Source organism: Trichechus manatus, unplaced genomic scaffold, assembly GCF_000243295.1.
Source record: "Trichechus manatus latirostris isolate Lorelei unplaced genomic scaffold, TriManLat1.0 scaffold00240, whole genome shotgun sequence".
In the NCBI taxonomy this organism is placed as follows: domain Eukaryota; kingdom Metazoa; phylum Chordata; class Mammalia; order Sirenia; family Trichechidae; genus Trichechus; species Trichechus manatus.
The window spans coordinates 62,955-79,936 of NW_004444176.1; the positions used below are offsets into that span (position 1 = coordinate 62,955).

At 55.2% G+C, this 16,982-nt stretch overlaps 2 protein-coding genes across 5 annotated transcripts in view; one reads left to right on the forward strand and one right to left on the reverse strand.

Annotated features, from left to right (window-relative positions):
• The first annotated feature begins 3,026 nt into the window (after positions 1-3,026).
• On the forward strand, positions 3,027-10,181 carry VPS37C (VPS37C subunit of ESCRT-I). Its single transcript, XM_004389284.2, has 4 exons — positions 3,027-3,238; positions 6,644-6,815; positions 7,819-7,901; positions 9,319-10,181. Exons 1-4 carry the CDS (start codon positions 3,074-3,076, stop codon positions 10,066-10,068), a joined length of 1,170 nt encoding a protein of 389 aa, XP_004389341.2. The 5' UTR covers positions 3,027-3,073; the 3' UTR covers positions 10,069-10,181.
• Positions 10,182-15,569: 5,388 nt separating this feature from the next.
• Positions 15,570-16,982, reverse strand: part of CD5 (CD5 molecule) — a 28,146-nt gene continuing 26,733 nt past the window's right edge. For all 4 annotated transcript variants that reach the window (XM_023743183.1, XM_023743182.1, XM_023743180.1 and 1 more), the window contains one exon: positions 15,570-16,056. Coding sequence is in view for 2 of the 4 variants with exons in the window: in XM_023743180.1 (XP_023598948.1) it covers positions 15,972-16,056 (85 nt within the window). In the remaining 2 variants the exon portion in view is untranslated. The remainder of the gene's footprint in view (positions 16,057-16,982) is intronic.

A 16,982-nucleotide genomic window follows, 5' to 3' on the forward strand; every position in this document is an offset into this window, starting at 1 on the left:
CTACAAAGCACTGCGATTACTCAGACCACCAGATAGATGGTACAGGAATTTTTGCCACAGGGAGTTCAGGGTGGTCCCACGGAGCCAGGTGTGGGGCTTTAGATTCCAGAGGAAGATTATCGAAGAGAGAAACTCTTTGGAGACCTCAGTCATGTTTAGGAGTGAATAGGGTTCCTGAGGTCCAGAAGTTTGAGATCTACCACTCCAGGCTGTACCGCCTTGTATGTAACATCTTGCGTGGAACTCGGGGGTCCCCTGGCCTGGGGAATGAATCGCGGCTCTGCTTGGGGCTCTCCTGATGCAGTGTTTGAGCGCCAGTCCTGAGCCTGCGAGGAGCATTTGCAGATGGAACTGCTGACGGTGCCGTTTGTGTGTGCCTGGGCAGCTGCCCATCTTGGCTCAGGAGTATCTGCTGCGCCCAGCCCTGACTGCAGGGGTGGACACCCTGTTCTGTGGTGGGCCCCTCCCCGAGCAGAGCCATCTGGGCACTGGAGGCCTTGGTGATAGTCGCCAGCCCTTGCTGAGCATCTTCTCTGGGCCAGGCCTGGTGCTAAGCCAGCGCTTTGTCTGCTCTAGAAGTTCCTGGGTGGTGCCAGTGGTTAACATGCTTGGCTGCTCACTGAAAGGTTGGTGGTTCCAGTCCACCCAGAGCTGCCTTGGAAGAAAGGCTTGGCGATCTACTTCCAGAACATCAGCCATTGAAAACCCTGTGGAGCACAGTTCTACTCTGACACGCATGGGGTCTCCACGTGTGGGAGTACACTCAATGGCCATTGATTTTTTTTGCCTGTATTACCTTGTTGAATGCTCACACCTACCCTGTGAAGGAGGTGCTATTGTTATACCCATTTTACAGATGAAGAGCCTGGGGCCTCAGGGAGGTTTAGTAACTTGTGTGAGGCCACCCAGCTGGTTAGTAGCAGGGCGGGACTCAGACCTGGCGCCCAAGCACCTGCCGTGTTGCAGGAACCTGCAGGGTGTTGGTCTTGTCATCCTGCTTATCTTGCTTGTCCTGCTGGAGCAGACTCTGGTTCGCAGTGAGATGTCACAAGAAACAAAACAAAGCAACTCATTGCCGTAGAGTTGATTCCAACTTGGAGGGACAGAGTAGAGCTGCTCCGTAGGGCTTTCTTGGCTGCAGTCTTTATGGAAGCAGATCACCAGACCTGTCTTCCACAGCACCACTGGGTGAGTTTGAACTGCCAATCTTTAGGTTAGTAGTTGAGTGCAAACCATTTGCGCCACGCAGGGACTGCTAGTGTGATAGCAGTGAGCCTAGAACAGGACTTGTTAACTAGGACTTAGAAAAGAGAGAGAGGTTCTTCCTTGTTGCTTTATCCCCTCTTCCCCCACCCCCCGAGTTCTCCTCCATCCCGGGGTGTTTGTGTCTGCTCTTCCCCTGCCCCACCATTTAGACCAAGGGTGTTTGGGAAAACAGGGTGAGTGAGATGTGGACAGAGTGCAGGTCTGAGTTTCGGCTCTGCCGTTTGCTGGCTGTGACTTACCTGCCCTCTCAGAGCCCCCTCTGAAAATGGGGCAGCTCGGCTTAGGAGAGGCAGTGTTTGTAAAGCGCGCATTGGCAGGCCTCAGGATCCAGCGGCCTCCTCGTTACGCGACCAGCAGAGTGCCGCCTCTCAGGATCTGGCCCTGGACCAGCTGCATTTCCGGGAGGGACTCTGGGTTCCTGGGTCCCACTGTGGCCTGTCACCACCGAGCTCTGCAGGTGGGACCAGAGCACCTGCATTTTCAGGCGCTTCCTTCGGGATGCAGGTACACACTGAAGCTGGAGAGTCCCTTCCCAGGGAGGGGCTGAGGCTGTATTCAGCTCACGCTAGATAAATGGGGGTGAAGACTGCTTGGGTGGCCCTTCATCCGTAGGGCAACCATGTAGGTTGTTTCCTAAACCAGGACACTTTTGAGCATGAAGGGACACCATTAGTAACTGTGCTGCGGCACAAGGAGTGAACCAGGACCATCGTGACAAATGGCAGCATGTGGTTGGGTTCGTCAGTTTCTCCTTTCATCTTCCTGGTGACCCCAGGAGATGCCATTCCTTTCTTGGTACAGATGGGGAAAGCGAGACCTGGAGAAGGCTGCTTCTGTCCCCACAGCTGTGAGCCTTGGTTCCACACGCCTCCCTCTGGGCATAGTTGTCACTGTTGGCTTGCTGCAGCTGGGCACCAGTGCCGGAGGGCTGTGGGGCTCTGGATTCTGTAGTGCTGGAACCTTCAAAACTAACATAACCTGTGCAATCAGAAAAAGGCAACTTTAAAGTTATGTAATGCAAATCTAGAGAAGACAGAAATGAGAAAACAGAAGCTAGATAAAAATGAAGGATCCCGTTAGCAGAAGGGAAGTGGCACTGGGCATGTTTGTCTTCTCAGTCCCTCAGGTGTGTCTCCCTCCTGGGGCCTGGCTGTGACCCCTCTGTCACGGATGATTGATGTCCCTCGGGGCCGAGTGACAGGGCTCCCCTGTCAAAGCAGACGTCCCATTTGGGTCAGTCGATTTCCTTCCTCATTGTCTGAGAGGCCAATTGGGTGATTTTTTTTTTTCTGCTCCAGTGAGGACATGCATGTGACAGGCCGTGTTCGTGGCACGTGGTGAGGACTGCCATTGCAGAGGACGTGGAGGGAGACCTGAGGCTGTGGGCACACTAATTATAACAAGGAGTGACATGTTGGAGCCTGCGGGTACTGGAGCCATGGAGCCCGCTGTGCTTCTGCTGGAACAGAAATAGATGCTGCCTGAGGGCATGGTGGCCTTGTGCTCGCAGGCAGCCTCGGGACACGTTTAGTCTCTGTCCCTGCTGCCTGGCTCTGTTTATTCTCTGCTTTTTCCTCTCTGCTCCTTGGGAAGCCTCACCCACCACCGTGAGGAACCACGGTCTCCCTTCTTCGGCTGCTGAGAACTTTCACATATCCAGTCATTCATGGTTTAGGTGGGTGGGGAAGCTCCTTTGTCACCCCAGGGAAGGGGGTGGGCAAAATGACAGGACCCTGCCCTCCTGGAGCCTCCCTGAGGTGTGGTATCATGGTAGGGAAACTACAGCTTGCGTTTGACAGACCACAGAATGTGGCTCGTGGGTCCCTTCCCCGTGAGCGGCCCCGTCCTCACATGGCTGCCTTCTGTGTTCACAGGGAAGATGGAGACACTGAAAGACAAGACCGTGGAGGAGCTGGAGCAGATGCAGAATGACCTGGAGGCCATTGATCGGCTGGCCCTGGAGTCCCCTGAGGTAGAGCAACCCGAAAAAGGCCAGCAGATGGACTGAGGCCCCTTATAATGTCACTGACTTGTTAGGTGTTTGGGACAAATTGACCGCCCTTCTCTGTGCCCTCACCCTGGCTCCTGGGCCGTCTGGGCCTTGGCCCTGTGTAGGGGGCTCAGGGCCTCTGTGATTCAGGCTCCTGGAGCCTCCGGAGACCCAGGTATCCAAGGAGCCCCCGCATTGTTGCTCCAGCCTGGCTCTGGAGACAGCTTCCGAAAGCACTGGGGGCCGTTCGGTACCCCCCTTCCCCCAAGGGCCGTGTCTGGCCCCGTGTCATCCGTGATTCGAAGACTTCACAGAACCGCTCCTGGGTGGGACGCAGGCTCCCCTCCTGTTAATCCGTTTCCGTTGGTACTTGGCACCTTATCCTCTCAGCTCCTTGTCACAGAGTCCTCGTGGAAATAGAGGATCCTCTGTCTGTACGGAGCTTTACGCTTTATTTCCTGGGGCCCTGTGACTCCCCTGCGGGTAGGAGAGGTCAGGTGACTGCTGTGGTCACGTAGCCGGGAACGTTCACTGTCACACCTCGAGCAGCTGCCACCTGTCCAGGGCCCTTAACATTAGGGAGTCACGAGAACTGGAAACGTCCACTGTCACACATCAAGTGGCTGCTGCCTGTGCAGGGCCCCTAATGTTAGGGGCACGCGAGCACAGCCAGTCCCCGGATCCTTTGATTAGCATTTGGAATGTGTCCCCACCCCCCGCAGCGGATGAACAGGTATGTTCTGTGAATCCACAGTATGTTAAAAAAAGCAAAACAAAATCCTGAAGCTCCCTCATCCAGCTTTCCCCCACCCCTCTCTGTGAGGAGGAGCACCCCCTTTCTGTAAGGAGAGCATAGTGTGCCTGTGATTTCATGCCCGTCCACGCACTTGAGTGCCCGTACTCTGTCTGCCCCTCGCCTGCCCTCTGCCCAGTGAGACATCTTTGCTGGGGTTGGATGTGGCCGAAGAGACGCCCTGTAGGGGGAGAGCTATGAGGAGAGCGAGGGGCTCCATGGGAGTGCCCTGCCGCCCTAAGCCTTCACCTCCAGACTCAGCCGAGCTGTCTCACTGGCCTCAGAGCAGAGCTTGTCTTGGTTAAGCCCCAGGGCCGATCCGGATGGTGAACTGGGCTGTGAGCTCTGCGAGGTCTTGCCCTTAGCAGGCACAGTGCCAGGCACGGCATAGGTCTTCCTTCTCTCACCTTCCGCTCGTTTGTCTATAGTGACCACAGAGTGCGTCTTGAGTCGGCCGAGAGCGCAGTGTCCTGGGAATCCCAAGGCCTGCTTCTAAAATGCACAGGACTTCTTAGAAGCAAGCCTTTACGTAATGGCAGTGAGCTCACTTCCAAGCTGACCAGGCCGTTGAAATCCTTGACAAAGCGTGGAATCACGGGAATTGTCAGCAGAAACCACCTCTTGGGTGAAAGGCAACTTGAATTTTGTGCTGTGCAGCCGTGCCTGAGCAGTCAGTCTGAATTCTCTGAGGGAGAAGCTACTCATGTGCTTCAAAGGAGAACAGAGTAGGCCAAGCTGCTTAGACTCTCAAAGAACCTTTGGCTAGGTTTCCTCCCATGAGGTACTGGAGACTGTGAGAAGAGGTGGCGCTGGCTTGGTTGGGAGTGGACTCTGCTTGGAGAAGGGAGTTAGTGGGGCTATTTCTCTGTGTAGGAGAGAGTGAACACAGGGTGGGAGGAGCCAGGGCGACCAGCTCTTTTGGGCTGGGTGCTAGGCCTGGTCCTATTGGCCTCTCATAAATGAGGTCTTCATCGGGCACTCCCAGTGGAGGTGAACCATGGGAAAATTTGGGGAGACTGTGTGGGAGATGGGCAGAAATTGGTAGGATGAGTTCTAGGGGAAAATGACGCAGTGTAGTTACTGGTTAAGACCCTGGGCAAAGGCAGTGGGTGTATTTGAAGGCCAGAGGATCTGTGGGCCCCTCAAAGGATGCCTGGGCAGGGGGCCCTCAGCCTCCCCATCCTGCATTGGCCCCATGGGTAGAGCAGAGCTTCCTTGGTTAATAGGAATCAGGCTGAAAATCATCAGTGTGGATGTCCCTGAGACAGTGTGCTTGCTGAGTGACCACAGGAGGGGTTTGTGGAAGCAGACAGAAAGCCCAGGTGTGGGAAACAGGCTCTAAACCAGGCAGACTCGGGAGGCTGTGGCTGGGCCCTGTGATCCCTGAGCCCCCTGGCCTCTTCTGGAGGGGCCTATAGCTGTGGCACTCCTCTTTCCAGTCTGGGGCACAAAGAGAAGGCCCCAGACCTGCCCCTTAGGCCCTATGATAGGAGGCAGCAAGAGTGGCCTCCCTGGATGTCACCCTTTTCCAGGATGCCCACAGGCTTCCTGTGTCTGGTAGGGGCCTGAGTTGGTCATGGCGGAGAAGCTGCCTGGTGCAGGGCCACCAGCTCCCACGTGTGCCCCGAGCCTGTTGCGGCCTGCGTCCTCTGCATTGGTGCCATTATGGTATTGTCGGTGTATTGTCCCTGCTGTCTCAGGCATGGTGGCTGTGACTCTGCAGCCCTTTCCTCTCAGCAGAGAGGACTCCCCAGCGATGGCTGGGCTGCAGGTCCTTGCGTGGCTGGGGAGGGTTCCAGTAGCTGCTGCCTCACCAGCTGGTGGCAACAAAAACCTTAGTGGAGGGGACAGAGTACCGCTCGGCTTGGGGAAGAGTTTTAGCAGGGCACGTCCAAGTCACAAAGGTTGGCGCTGGGGCCTCAGGTCGCCACCTCCTGGGTTGGTGGGCTCTTCTGCTGGCCCTTGTGGGCGTGGGGAATCACTGCCAGCTCTTGGTGGCCACTCTTAGCTCATCTGCACAGCCCCTCTGCAGAGCACACCTGTGGCCTCAGTGCCAGGCGCAATTCTCTCCTGAATCAGGGGCCGCAGTCTGCTCCAGGGTGCTGGCGCTCTCACCGCTCCGAGTAACTTGATTTGGGGGCCTCATTGTGTGTCTGGCCTGTGGGTCTGACCTGGGCTACCGCAGTCCACCTCAGTAGGTCTCTTGACTCTGAAGCGTGGGGATAAGTGGCTGGGACTTGTGGTCCCTTCCCTTCTAGAAAGCTCTGGCTTTCTCACATAAAGCGGTCCACCCCTTCCTGAGCTCTGCACAACCCACGGCAGGCCTGGCGCTTGCTCATCACTTGACCGTGGGCACATTCTTAACCTTGAGTGTCAGTTTCCCATGGGGACAGTGGTGTCCACCCCATAGGCTGTGGAAGGGGTGAGGGAGTGAGGGCCTGGGGCAGGTGCTCTGCTCAAGGCTCAAAGCCAGGTCTGTCTGACTGGAGTGGATCCCCAAGGTGAGCGATTCGTCCTAGAAGCCCCTGGTCCAGCCCGCGGGGAGGTTAGTGGTGGTGGTTATCATTCTCACGGTCGGGTGGCCTGCTTTCTAGGTCCAGGACCTGCAGCTGGAGCGGGAGATGGCACTGGCCACCAACCGGAGCCTGGCCGAGCAGAACCTGGAGTTCCAGGGTCCCCTGGAGATCAGCCGCTCAAACCTCTCAGACAAGTACCAGGAGCTCCGGAGCCTCATGGAGCGGTGCCAGGAGCAGAAGGCAAAACTGGGTAGGGATGGTGGCCCCGAGGGTGTGCTCTGAGGTGCTCTGGCCAAGGTCGGAATGGGGAGAGCTGCGGGAATAGCGTGCAAGATAGGACCTCCCCACTCCCCGCCCAGTGCAGAGCATTTACTGAGGGTGCCATGCTCCGAGCCCTGTGCTGAGTGCTTTACGTACATGTGCTCATAACAGCCGTGTGTGGGTAGGTCTCATTGTTACTCTCATTTTATAGGTGAGAGAAATGAGGCTCAGAGATTCAAGGACTTGCCCAAGGTGACGCAGCTAGAAGTAGGTACAGTTGGGATTTGAATTCAGAGCCTGCAGTCAACTTAGATAGCTCAGCTTCTACCCTTTACAGAGCCAATCCAGGTCTTCTGCATCCTGGGACCTGGTATCTGTGAAGGGGGGGGGAAGGGGACGGGCATCTTGGTCTTGACAGGTGAGGTGGCTTGACAAGTAAATTTCCCCGTGGTGCAGAGCAGGATTGGGATGGGGTAGGTTGGGCTCTGAAGCCTGAGTCTTCGCTTTCTGGGCTGGGCAGGGGAGATGGTTAGCCAGGCTGTGGGCTGGGCAGGGGAGGTGGTTAGCCAGGGTGTGGGCTGGGCAGGGGAGATGGTTAGCCAGGCTGTGGGCTGGGCAGGGGAGATGGTTAGCCAGGGTGTGGGCTGGGCAGAGGAGATGGCTAGCCAGGGTGTGGACTGGGCAGGGGAGATGGTTAGCCAAGGTGTGGGCTGGGCAGGGGAGATGGTTAGCCAGGGTCCAGGCTAAGGTGGAGGGAGATGGTTAGCCAGGGTGCAGGTTGAGCTGGCCAGGCTCCCTGCACAGGAGAGTGATATCAGGGAGCTGGGCTGAAAGGGCTCACTGGGCCTACCTGACGGGGCTCCGCAGTAGACCCCAGGCCTGGGCCTTCATGCACACAGAGGACATTCTGAGCCTTTTCTGGAATCTCAGCTGTCACCACTGAGAATTGGGGTATACTTTTGAAATGTCAACATTTCTGCCCTCCCTTCCAGAAAAATTTTCCTCAGCGCTGCAGCCAGAAACCTTGTTAGACCTTCTACAAGTCGAAGGCGTGAAAATTGAAGAAGAGTCTGAGGTGAGATGGAGAATTGATGCCCCTTCTTCCTTAAATGGGGTGTCAGCTGCTGGCTTACCAAGTGTAGGCAAAGTATGGGCCAGCAGAGCTTTTAGGAGATAGGAAAGATGAATGATGTCTTCAGACTCAGTGGAGGCTCTTCAGGATGTAAATAACAGAAACGGGATGGAAGAGCTGGGCAGCAGGAGCCCCCAGGGGTGGAGACCAGTCCTCCAGCCCCTCCTTACCCCCGCTGCCTGTCCTGTCTGCTCTGTCTCCCTTGGGCGTCCTTCAGTCTCTGTGGCAGGATGGCTCTCTCCGCTTCTTGAGCCCTGAGAGGAAGATGCTCCCAAGCCCTCCCAGGCTGTGTGCTAATGTGTACTGCCGACTGCGCGGCTAGCCCTCATCCAGTTATTCAATACGTAGGTGCAGCGTCCACTGTGGGCCTAGCCCAGTGCCAGGTGTAGGGACAGAGTGGTGACCCCAACAGAGACAGTCCTGCCCACAGGGAGCTGCCACTTGAGTGAGGGAGACATAATAAACAAACATGCATGTATGACATCCCAGGCAGTGACAGGAGCTGTGGGCAGTAAGGACCAGCATGCAGCCAATCCCCCAAATGTGGGGATGGACCCAGTCCTCACATTCCCACTTCTCTATCCTTGTCACCAGCCCTGCTCTGTCCCTGACCCTAGCCTCCTGGAGCAGGGTCGGAACTCACAAGTTAAAAGTACACCATCCTTTAGACTGCCAAATAGGCACATGCCACCTGCAAGTTTGGGAAGTTCACACGACACTCTTACTTTCTGACCTGCTGGCTCCCACTGCTCCTTTGGGTTTGATAATTCAGTGGAATGACTCGCAGAGAGTAGGGCATACTTATGACTACAGATTTATTATAGTCACAAAGTATACAAATGAAGACACGCATAGGGCAAGGTCTGGGAGGGTTCCTAATGGGAAGCTTCCATGTTCTAAGGGATGCGCTACCCTCCCAAGAGCGAGTGTTCTCTTCAACCAGGAAGCTCTCTAAGCCTTAGTGTTCAAGACTTTCTTTGGCCAGTCTTGCATCATAGACTAAATCAGGCCTCCTGAGGCTAGTTGATGCTGGCCTTTCACGTGAGTCTTTTCTGCTCTGGTCAGCCCCCACTCGCCAGCACAGATCCTCAGGTGTGACCTGGAAGTCCCAGGCCAAGGCATCTCAACTCTTCCAAGGGTTATTTATCCAGAACCAAGGACAAAGGCCACTTTACTTAGGGTAAACTAGGTCCTTTACTCCACGGAATGTAAAGAAAAATTCCTAGTTGGGGCCAGAGAAGGGTGGGAGCAGTATGCAAGGGGCCTGGGGTGGGAGGTCTATAGCTCATCTCTGCCCCCAGGGCAAGCGGGAGACTCATTCCGGGTGGGCCCTGTGGTCACCAGACCTTCTGTCTCCCAGGCCATGGCTGAGAAGTTCCTGGAGGGCGAGGTGCCCTTGGAGACGTTTCTGGAGAACTTTTCCTCTATGAGGATGCTGTCCCATCTGCGCCGGGTTCGGGTGGAGAAGCTCCAGGATGTGGTGAGGAAGCCAAGGGCTTCCCAGGAGCCGGCCGGGGATGCCCCGCCGCCCCGGCCACCACCCCCACCTCGCCCGGCCCCCCAGGTGACACCCCCTGTGGCCGAAGAGCAGCCGCGGCTGTCACAGTCACCACCAGTGCCACCGCCACCTGTCGTACCTCCCTACCCCCTGCCCTACAGCCCTTCTCCAGGCATGTCTGTGGGCCCCACCGCCCAAGGAGCGCTACAACCAGCCCCCTTCCCGGTGGTCTCCCAGCCCTCCTTTTCCTACAGTGTGCCTTTGGGCCCCACGTTCCCGCCAGCCCAGCCGGGAGCCAGGCCTGCCCAGGGCTACTCCTGGTCCCCACAGAGGAGCATGCCACCCCGGCCGGGCTATCCCGTGGCGCCGACTGGCGGCTCTGCATCTGGGTACCCCTTGGCTGGAGGCCAGGCCCCCAGTCCTGGTTATCCTCAGCAGCAGCCCCCCTACCTCCCAGCAGGAGGTAGACCTCCGTACCCCGCCCAGCCCCCACTGCTGAGTTTCCCAGGACAGCCCCAGCCCTCACGCTCCTCCCAGCCCCACTACCCGCCGGGGCCTGCCCCTCCCTATGGATTTCCACCACCTCAGGGTCCTGCCTGGCCTGGGTATTAGACACCATCCTGGCCGTTGGCCTCTCCCTGCTCACACCTCTACCACAACCTTTGGCCCCTCCACCGCTGAAATTCAAGGTTAAAGTGGAAGCGGAATTGGCACTCCCTGTGGGCTGCCACAGTGTGCCTGAGTTGGAAGGGACCCAGCCTGGTGCATGCAGGCCCCTGAGAGGCACTCACAGCACTCACTGGCCTCTGGCCGCAGGTCCTCCCGGGAGCTCGTCGGTGACTGGCTTAGCTGCCCCAGCCACTCTGGTGCTGCCGGGCGGGAGTTCACCTCTCCGTGGACGTCTGTGTGAGTGTGTACGTGTGATTGTGACTCTGTGCCTGCACTTGCCGGCATCTGAACCAATGCAGAATCTCAGTGCCACCATGGCCATGGGTCTCTGGCCCTCTATTCACCCTTTGCCCCCTCCCCCAGGGTCTGGCATATTCCACGTCGTTCCCACGCCAAGGGGTGCAGCTACTGGTGTCTGTCCACTCTGGTCAAGGACGGCCTGCCCCCGCACCGTGGTGAGGGTTGAATTAGAGAGAGGACAGAATGAGAAAGAACAATGATTTGTAAGTCGCATAAAGCCATAATTTAATAGGCTGAAGTCAGATAAGCTTATCCCATGTCTGCCCCTTTAGTGCCTTGAATCTCATTCGTGAACAGCCCCTCCCTCATCCTCTCCTCCAGCTCTCTGATGTCATCCCCCCCCAATCTCCCTTCCTGAGACAGACATCAAGAGAAGCCCCAACAATAACATCCACATGGTGCTTTCTAGAACACCATCATATGTGTTTGAGTCAGCTTTTTTGCATCTCGTCTTCAGAATGTATGCTCTAAAGGGTAGGGGTTGTGACTCACGCAGCCTCTAGCACATGTGGATTACAAGCATGTCCTGGACTAAAAGTGGTCGCAAGAGACCGAAGCGGGCATGATGAAAGAAGCATTAACTCAGATGTGAACTGGGTCTCTAGGGCAGACCCTGGAGCTGCTACTGGTCAGGAAGTTGTGCCTTGAAATGTCCGCTACTAGCCTGTCCAGCATCTGGTGGGCCTGGGAGTGCTGGAGGCCAAACTTGACCATCTGGTGCCTGCCCCCCGCCCAGCCTGTGTGCCATCCATGGGGATGTGTGATAAGGTGCCAGATGTTGGTTCTTTACCAATTGTGCTTGCTTCTCATAAGTTATTTATGAGGAAAAATCATTAATGGACTGCACTTGTCCAGTGCTTCTGAACTGGATGTATGATCGCCCGGACATCTGTACGATTAATTGCCATAATAAACTTTGATGAATTATAGGTTTGAGAAGGGAAGATGTGGCTGCTTGTGGGGGCATTGATTTCTTTCTCGCCAGCCTTCAGAATACCGTTCTGATTCGTGGCCGCAACATCCCATCTCTCTGCGTATCTTCTCTCAAGCTGCTGCCCCCTCTGTCCCTTTGCCCCAGGGCCGGGCTCTTACAGCACTTCCCTTTCCTTTCCTACTCTTTGGTTTCCCGTTTCAGCCATCTTTGTGCTGGAGCCTGCAGACTTGCCTTGTCCTGGCCCGAGAGCTGTGTCATGTAAGGCCGCAGAACCCCACCAGGGGGCGCCCGGTCCTTAGCACAGCTTGCGAAGTGATGCATTCCTGCCACCTGCTGGGCTGACGAATGTCGGCTCCCCGTGACCCCCGAACGGGAGGTCCACGTGCACGCCCTCTGATCCGGTTTCTGAACGGGGAGCTCAGTGGGCCGCTAAACCAGCTGTGGCGCCAGCCAGGCTTCTGCCATCGCCCTGCCTGCCGCCCTCTCCCGAGCTCTCCTGCTGAGCTGGTTTTCACAAGGCCTGGGATGGAGCATCTTCTGTTTTTCACCGGAAGGGCAGCTCCGGGGAATTGGGAGAGCAGGTTTCTAATGGACCCTCAGGTCACTTTTGCACGTATCAAGGGGAGGTGCCTTGTGGACGAGACTGAAATACTCAAGAGGGCTTTCCACGTGCATCGTCCGCTCATTGAGGCTGCTCCATGGCCCTTTATCCCCAGTACGCAGCAAGAGGAGGACACTGCAGGTGGTGACCCTGTGACCTGGCTGCTCAGCCTGGAGGTGCCCAAGGCCAGACCTCCTCCGTGATGGCCTTTGTGGGATTTAGATACCAGAAGTGGCCAGGTTTTGGGAGGTCACGGCCCCCAGGATGCTTGGGGAGTCTAACCCCACAGCTTTGAGAGTCACTGGGCTCCAGCCACACCTCTGCCGTACCTCACTCCCGCCTGGACTCTGTCCTTGCCTTTGCAAGCGTCCAGGGCTGAGGGACAGGGCTCCAGGGAGCGCTAGAAGGAGCAGGGCTTTGTAGGAAGAAGCTAAACATCTCACCCTGGGATCATAGCTCTGGGTCGGTGCCAGGAAGGTGACAGGGTGTGTAGGGGGCTTCAAGGAGGCAGCATCACTTCCTAAGGGCTTTATTAGGAGCTGCTTCAGTGGGACACTTGGTATTGCGCCCCCTGCTGTCCTTGCTTGCTCTCCTTCCCGGGCTCTGCATGTGGTCACGCAGACAGCAGCTGAACGGGGTCACATGCATTCCCTGTGCCCCCTCCCTGCCCTGCCTCCCCCACTTGGAATCACCCAGCACCCTCGGGCTGACCAAGGGGACCTCCTGCTGCACAGGGACTGCAGGGGGACAGACCCTGTGTGTCAGATTGAGAGCCTCGGAGGTTCCTAGTGCAGTGAGGACACTTCCCTGTTGGTTGGGGCAAGGCCATTTGAAATATCTTCTCAGCTGTCAGATAACATCCATTCCAGTGTCTACCAGGATTCCCGGATCCCTGGATGAGTGACAACTGGAAGCCGATGGTTGCTGGGTGGTTTAAGCGAACTTCTCTCTGGGGCCTCAGTTTCCTTGGCTGTAACCTGAGGAGAACAGGATAGGATCAGGGATTGCACACGCAAATGCCTCCAGGTCAGGCGGTGACATAATTTAAGGAAGTGGCCCGGGGTGTGAGGGCAAAGGGACTGCCCGGCACTGCTCCACCGCTTCTTCCCAGGCAGAAATGTGGCCCCTGGCCCAGTGTGGGCAGAGCACAGTCTTCCCCCCAGGGAAGCCAGGAATCCAGATTCTTACATGAAATCTAATTTTTAACTGTTTGCAACTAATTCTTAATTTCAGGACGTCCTTAGGCCTGACAGATGACACGGCAGGCACGTTTGGCCACTGGCCACCTGTTACTACGCCTGGGCCGGTAACCTCCCAGCCCCGGCAACTCGAACTCCCTCTGATTTTTAAAATGGTGCATCCTTGATTCTAAATTCTAAGAGCATCATTTGGGGTGGCAGAGGGGATGTTTTGAAGCAGCTTCTTGCTTCTCTTCTTCGCCACCAAATTTCTGGGGGAACCAGAAACCCGCTGAGCTAGCTCCCGTGACAGTTTTTTCTTAGAATGGACCAGTTTGGTCAGATCCCTGCAGAGCGCTGGTGATGGTGCTGGTGTCTGGAACACGGGCTTTTTTTTTTTTTTTTCCAGTTCGAAGGGGTATATGCTTTGTGTCCGCTCTATCTTCATTAACTTAGAGAGAAACTGAGGCTGAATTCCTGGGTAAATTGGACCACTGTCCTGGGTGTGAATGGATGGTGGTGGATTCATGGTTGCCTTTTTGTAGCAACTTGGGTGACAGTGGATTCAGGGAAGAGGATGTTAGCTCAATGCCCAGCAGATAAACCCAAGGCATGCAGTGGCCCATTCAGAAATCCCACACAGGCAGATGTATGAGGTGTACAGGAAAATTACCCAGAAGAATCGTGAGGACAGGAATCAAGTCCCAAAGGCAAGATTAGGGCCCAGAAGTTGTGCAGGTCACAGCAGAGCATCCCATACAGCTGAGGTGACCAGCGGCCTGGAGTTGGGTCTACCAGTCATGGTTGGTGGTACAAACAGTTAGGCACTTGACTACTAGCCAAAAAGTTGGCAGTTCGAACCCATCTAGAGGCACCGCAGAAAACAGGCCTGGTGATCTGCTTCCTAAAAGGTCACAGCCTTGAAAACCCTATGGAGCAGTTCTACTCTGCACACATGGGGCCGCCATGAGTCTGAATCAACTCCATGGCAATTAACAACAGTGAAGTAGCTCTTGTTCAGTTGCTCAGCCAAACACATCTCTTTGGAATGCATCACCCAAACCTACCACCACTTGAAAACAACAGTTTTCTAAAGAGGCTTTTCTCCTTAACGAAGCACTTTTTTTTTGGTTTGTCTTTAAGGTAGTCTATAATTGCTTTTAAGCCACTATATGGTGACCACAGTATAAATTAAAACGCTTTTAACAAGAAAGGTGCTGCGAAGAGACCTTTGGCACCTTGCATCCTTTGTCTTCCTTAGGAGTACCCTAAATTGCCTTTGGAGCAATCCCCTTGCCCTGCTAAAATGGGAAGGTAAATGGCATTGCTGGTCCTGGACTCGCAGATCAGTGGCCTGGGCTTGGCCCCCTGGGTGGGAGACCTGGCTGGAGGGTGTCCCTGGGGGAGAGAGCTGAGCAGACTCTTCTGGCATGGTAGCGCTCCACTCTGTGTCCTGGGTCTCCAGCTCCTGTGATTGTGTGAGCACAACCCACCACCCCGCCCCCATGTTCCATTTCCTTGCAGACACTCCCTTTGGCTCATCTGGAGTTGGCTTCTGTGGCTTGGACCAGTGATGTTTGTTGCTATAGAGGATATGGTGTCAAATTGCATGGAAGGAGGCCCATGGGCTTAGTGACCCCTGCCCAGCCTCTCTCCTTGTGAGACTCCTGACTGAGCTCCTAGTTAGACAGCCTTCTCTTGCTTGTCGTTACGGAAGCTTAGGCACCACAGGAATCAGTATAAAATAGATTGTGCTCGACTACTAAGCTAAAGGTTGGCAGTTCGAACCCACCCAGCAGCACCGCAGAAGAAAGACCTGGTGATCTGCTTCCGTAAAAATGACAGCTAAGAAAACCCTATGGAGCAGTTCTATTCCCTAATACATGGGGTGGCCATGAGTCAGAATCAACTCAATGGCAATAGGTTTGGTTTTGTTTTCTAGGATTTCCAAGCAGTGGAAGAGACTATTTCAGCTGAGGGGATTATTTAAACCAAAGGGACGTAGCCAGCCCCATTCTCTGGCTTTTCGGTTAGATGGTTAACTATAATTGGATGAAACTACCTTTACCATAAACTTTTAAATGAATTTACTAGGCACCCCCTTTGTGTAGGGCCCTAGGGTGGCACTGGGGTCCTTTGGGCTTGACAGAGTGCTGCCTACTTTCTCTAGACAGGAAATGGGTGCGGGTGTCACAAGATGGAGGAGATGGTGACGAGGCTTTGGGCGGGGGCTGCCAGGTAAAGCCTGGGTGCTCACGACACACTTTTACTGGCGGCTCTGCTGAAGGTGGTAAGCTGTCTCTATGCTCAGGTCCGCAGCCCCCCGACCACAGTGGCCACAGAGGTGCCCCAGAAGATTCCCCGTCTGGTGGGCATCCCCAGAGGGAGCCACAGGGGTGGACCCTGGAGGGAAGAGGCCGGGACGCTATAGTCCTCAGAGAGTAGATAAAGCATTATTTACAAAGAACATATTAAAAATACATTAGAGAATCACCCCTCCCCACCCAGGCGTGAGCTTCCTTTTCCCTCACTGGGGTCAGAGTCTACTTGGTGTTGCCGTCACAGCAGACGGGGCAGGGTAGGGGGGAGCTGCCAGGGTGTGGGAAAGGGAGGCCCTCCGGACACCCTTGTGTCTCTACTTGGGAGGGCTTCTTGTTTCCGGGCTCTGCCTTTCTACATCTTCCATACTTGGGGAGCCCAGATGAGCTGTTCTGGGGTCTTCAGTGGGCCAGGTTCCAGTGGGGAGATGTAAGAGCTGGCCTGCAACTGCAGGGCAGTGGGTTACGTTTGAAAAGACACCCTTGTTCTGGCATGTTCTGGTTAGGGGTAGAAATCAGACATCATTTCCAAGTGGTGAATGCAGAATATTCTCAGGACTAATAGGTCTGGCTCTTGAGTTTCGGTCCCGGCTCCCAGATCTGTGGGGATGAGAAAGAAATGTGTTAGAGGAGAAACCTCACATCGTGGAGGAGTTTTAGGGAGGTGGGGAGAGCCCCAAGCTCTGGACTCAATCTCAGGGGACAGCTGCTGCCCTTCTGGGTGAGGTGTCTTCTTCCCTCTTGGTAGGTGGGCAGGTCTAAACCAAAAACCAAACACATTGCCATCGAGTGGATTCTGGCTTATAGCGAGCCTACAGGACAGACTAGAACTTTCCAGGGGGTGGCTGGTGGATTTGAACTGCTGACCTTTTGGTTAGCAGCCAAACGCTTAACCACTGTGCCACCAGGGCTCCAGCAGCTCTAGGAGGGTTTTATTCCATCACAAAACTCTTAGGGGCTCTGAGATGGAGATTTTTAAGAGACGATTTTTAAGGCTGATGATTCCTGTGTTCTACTCCAATTGCCAGAGTCCCTGGGTGGTGCAAACTGTTAACGCGCTTAGCTGCTAACCAAGGTTGGAGGTTCGAGTCCTAGAGGCACATCGGAAGAAAGGCCTGGAGAGCTACTTCTCAAAAATCAGCCATTGAAAACCCTGTGGAGCACAATTCTACTCTAACTCACATTGGGTCTCCAGGGGTTGGAATTGACTTGGTGGCAGCTGGTTCACTCCAATTGCCAAATCAGCTCCCATCCCCTAAGTTGAAAACCAAAACCAGTTGCCTTCAAGACTCATGGCAACCTGATGAGTGTCAGAGTAGAACTACTCTATAGGGTTTTCAGTGGCTGACTTTTCATGGCTGTGACCTTTCAGAGGCAGATTGCCAAGCCTTCCTTCTGAGGCACTTCTGGGTGACTTAGAACCCCCAACCTTTCGGTTGGCTGGCAGCCCAGGGCTTAAACATTTGCACCACCCAGGGATGCAACCTCCTGAATGACTGATGTTGGTTCTTTCACTTTCTGCTCAG

Coding starts and splice junctions, on each gene's coding strand:
- VPS37C (XM_004389284.2), top strand. CDS start 3,074: ATGTGGCTCGTGGGTCCCTTCCCCGTGAGCGGCCCCGTCCTCACATGG. Junction 6,816..7,818: donor GGAGCAGAAGGCAAAACTGG/GTAGGGATGGTG, acceptor CCTCCCTTCCAG/AAAAATTTTCCTCAGCGCTG. Junction 7,902..9,318: donor AAATTGAAGAAGAGTCTGAG/GTGAGATGGAGA, acceptor TCTGTCTCCCAG/GCCATGGCTGAGAAGTTCCT.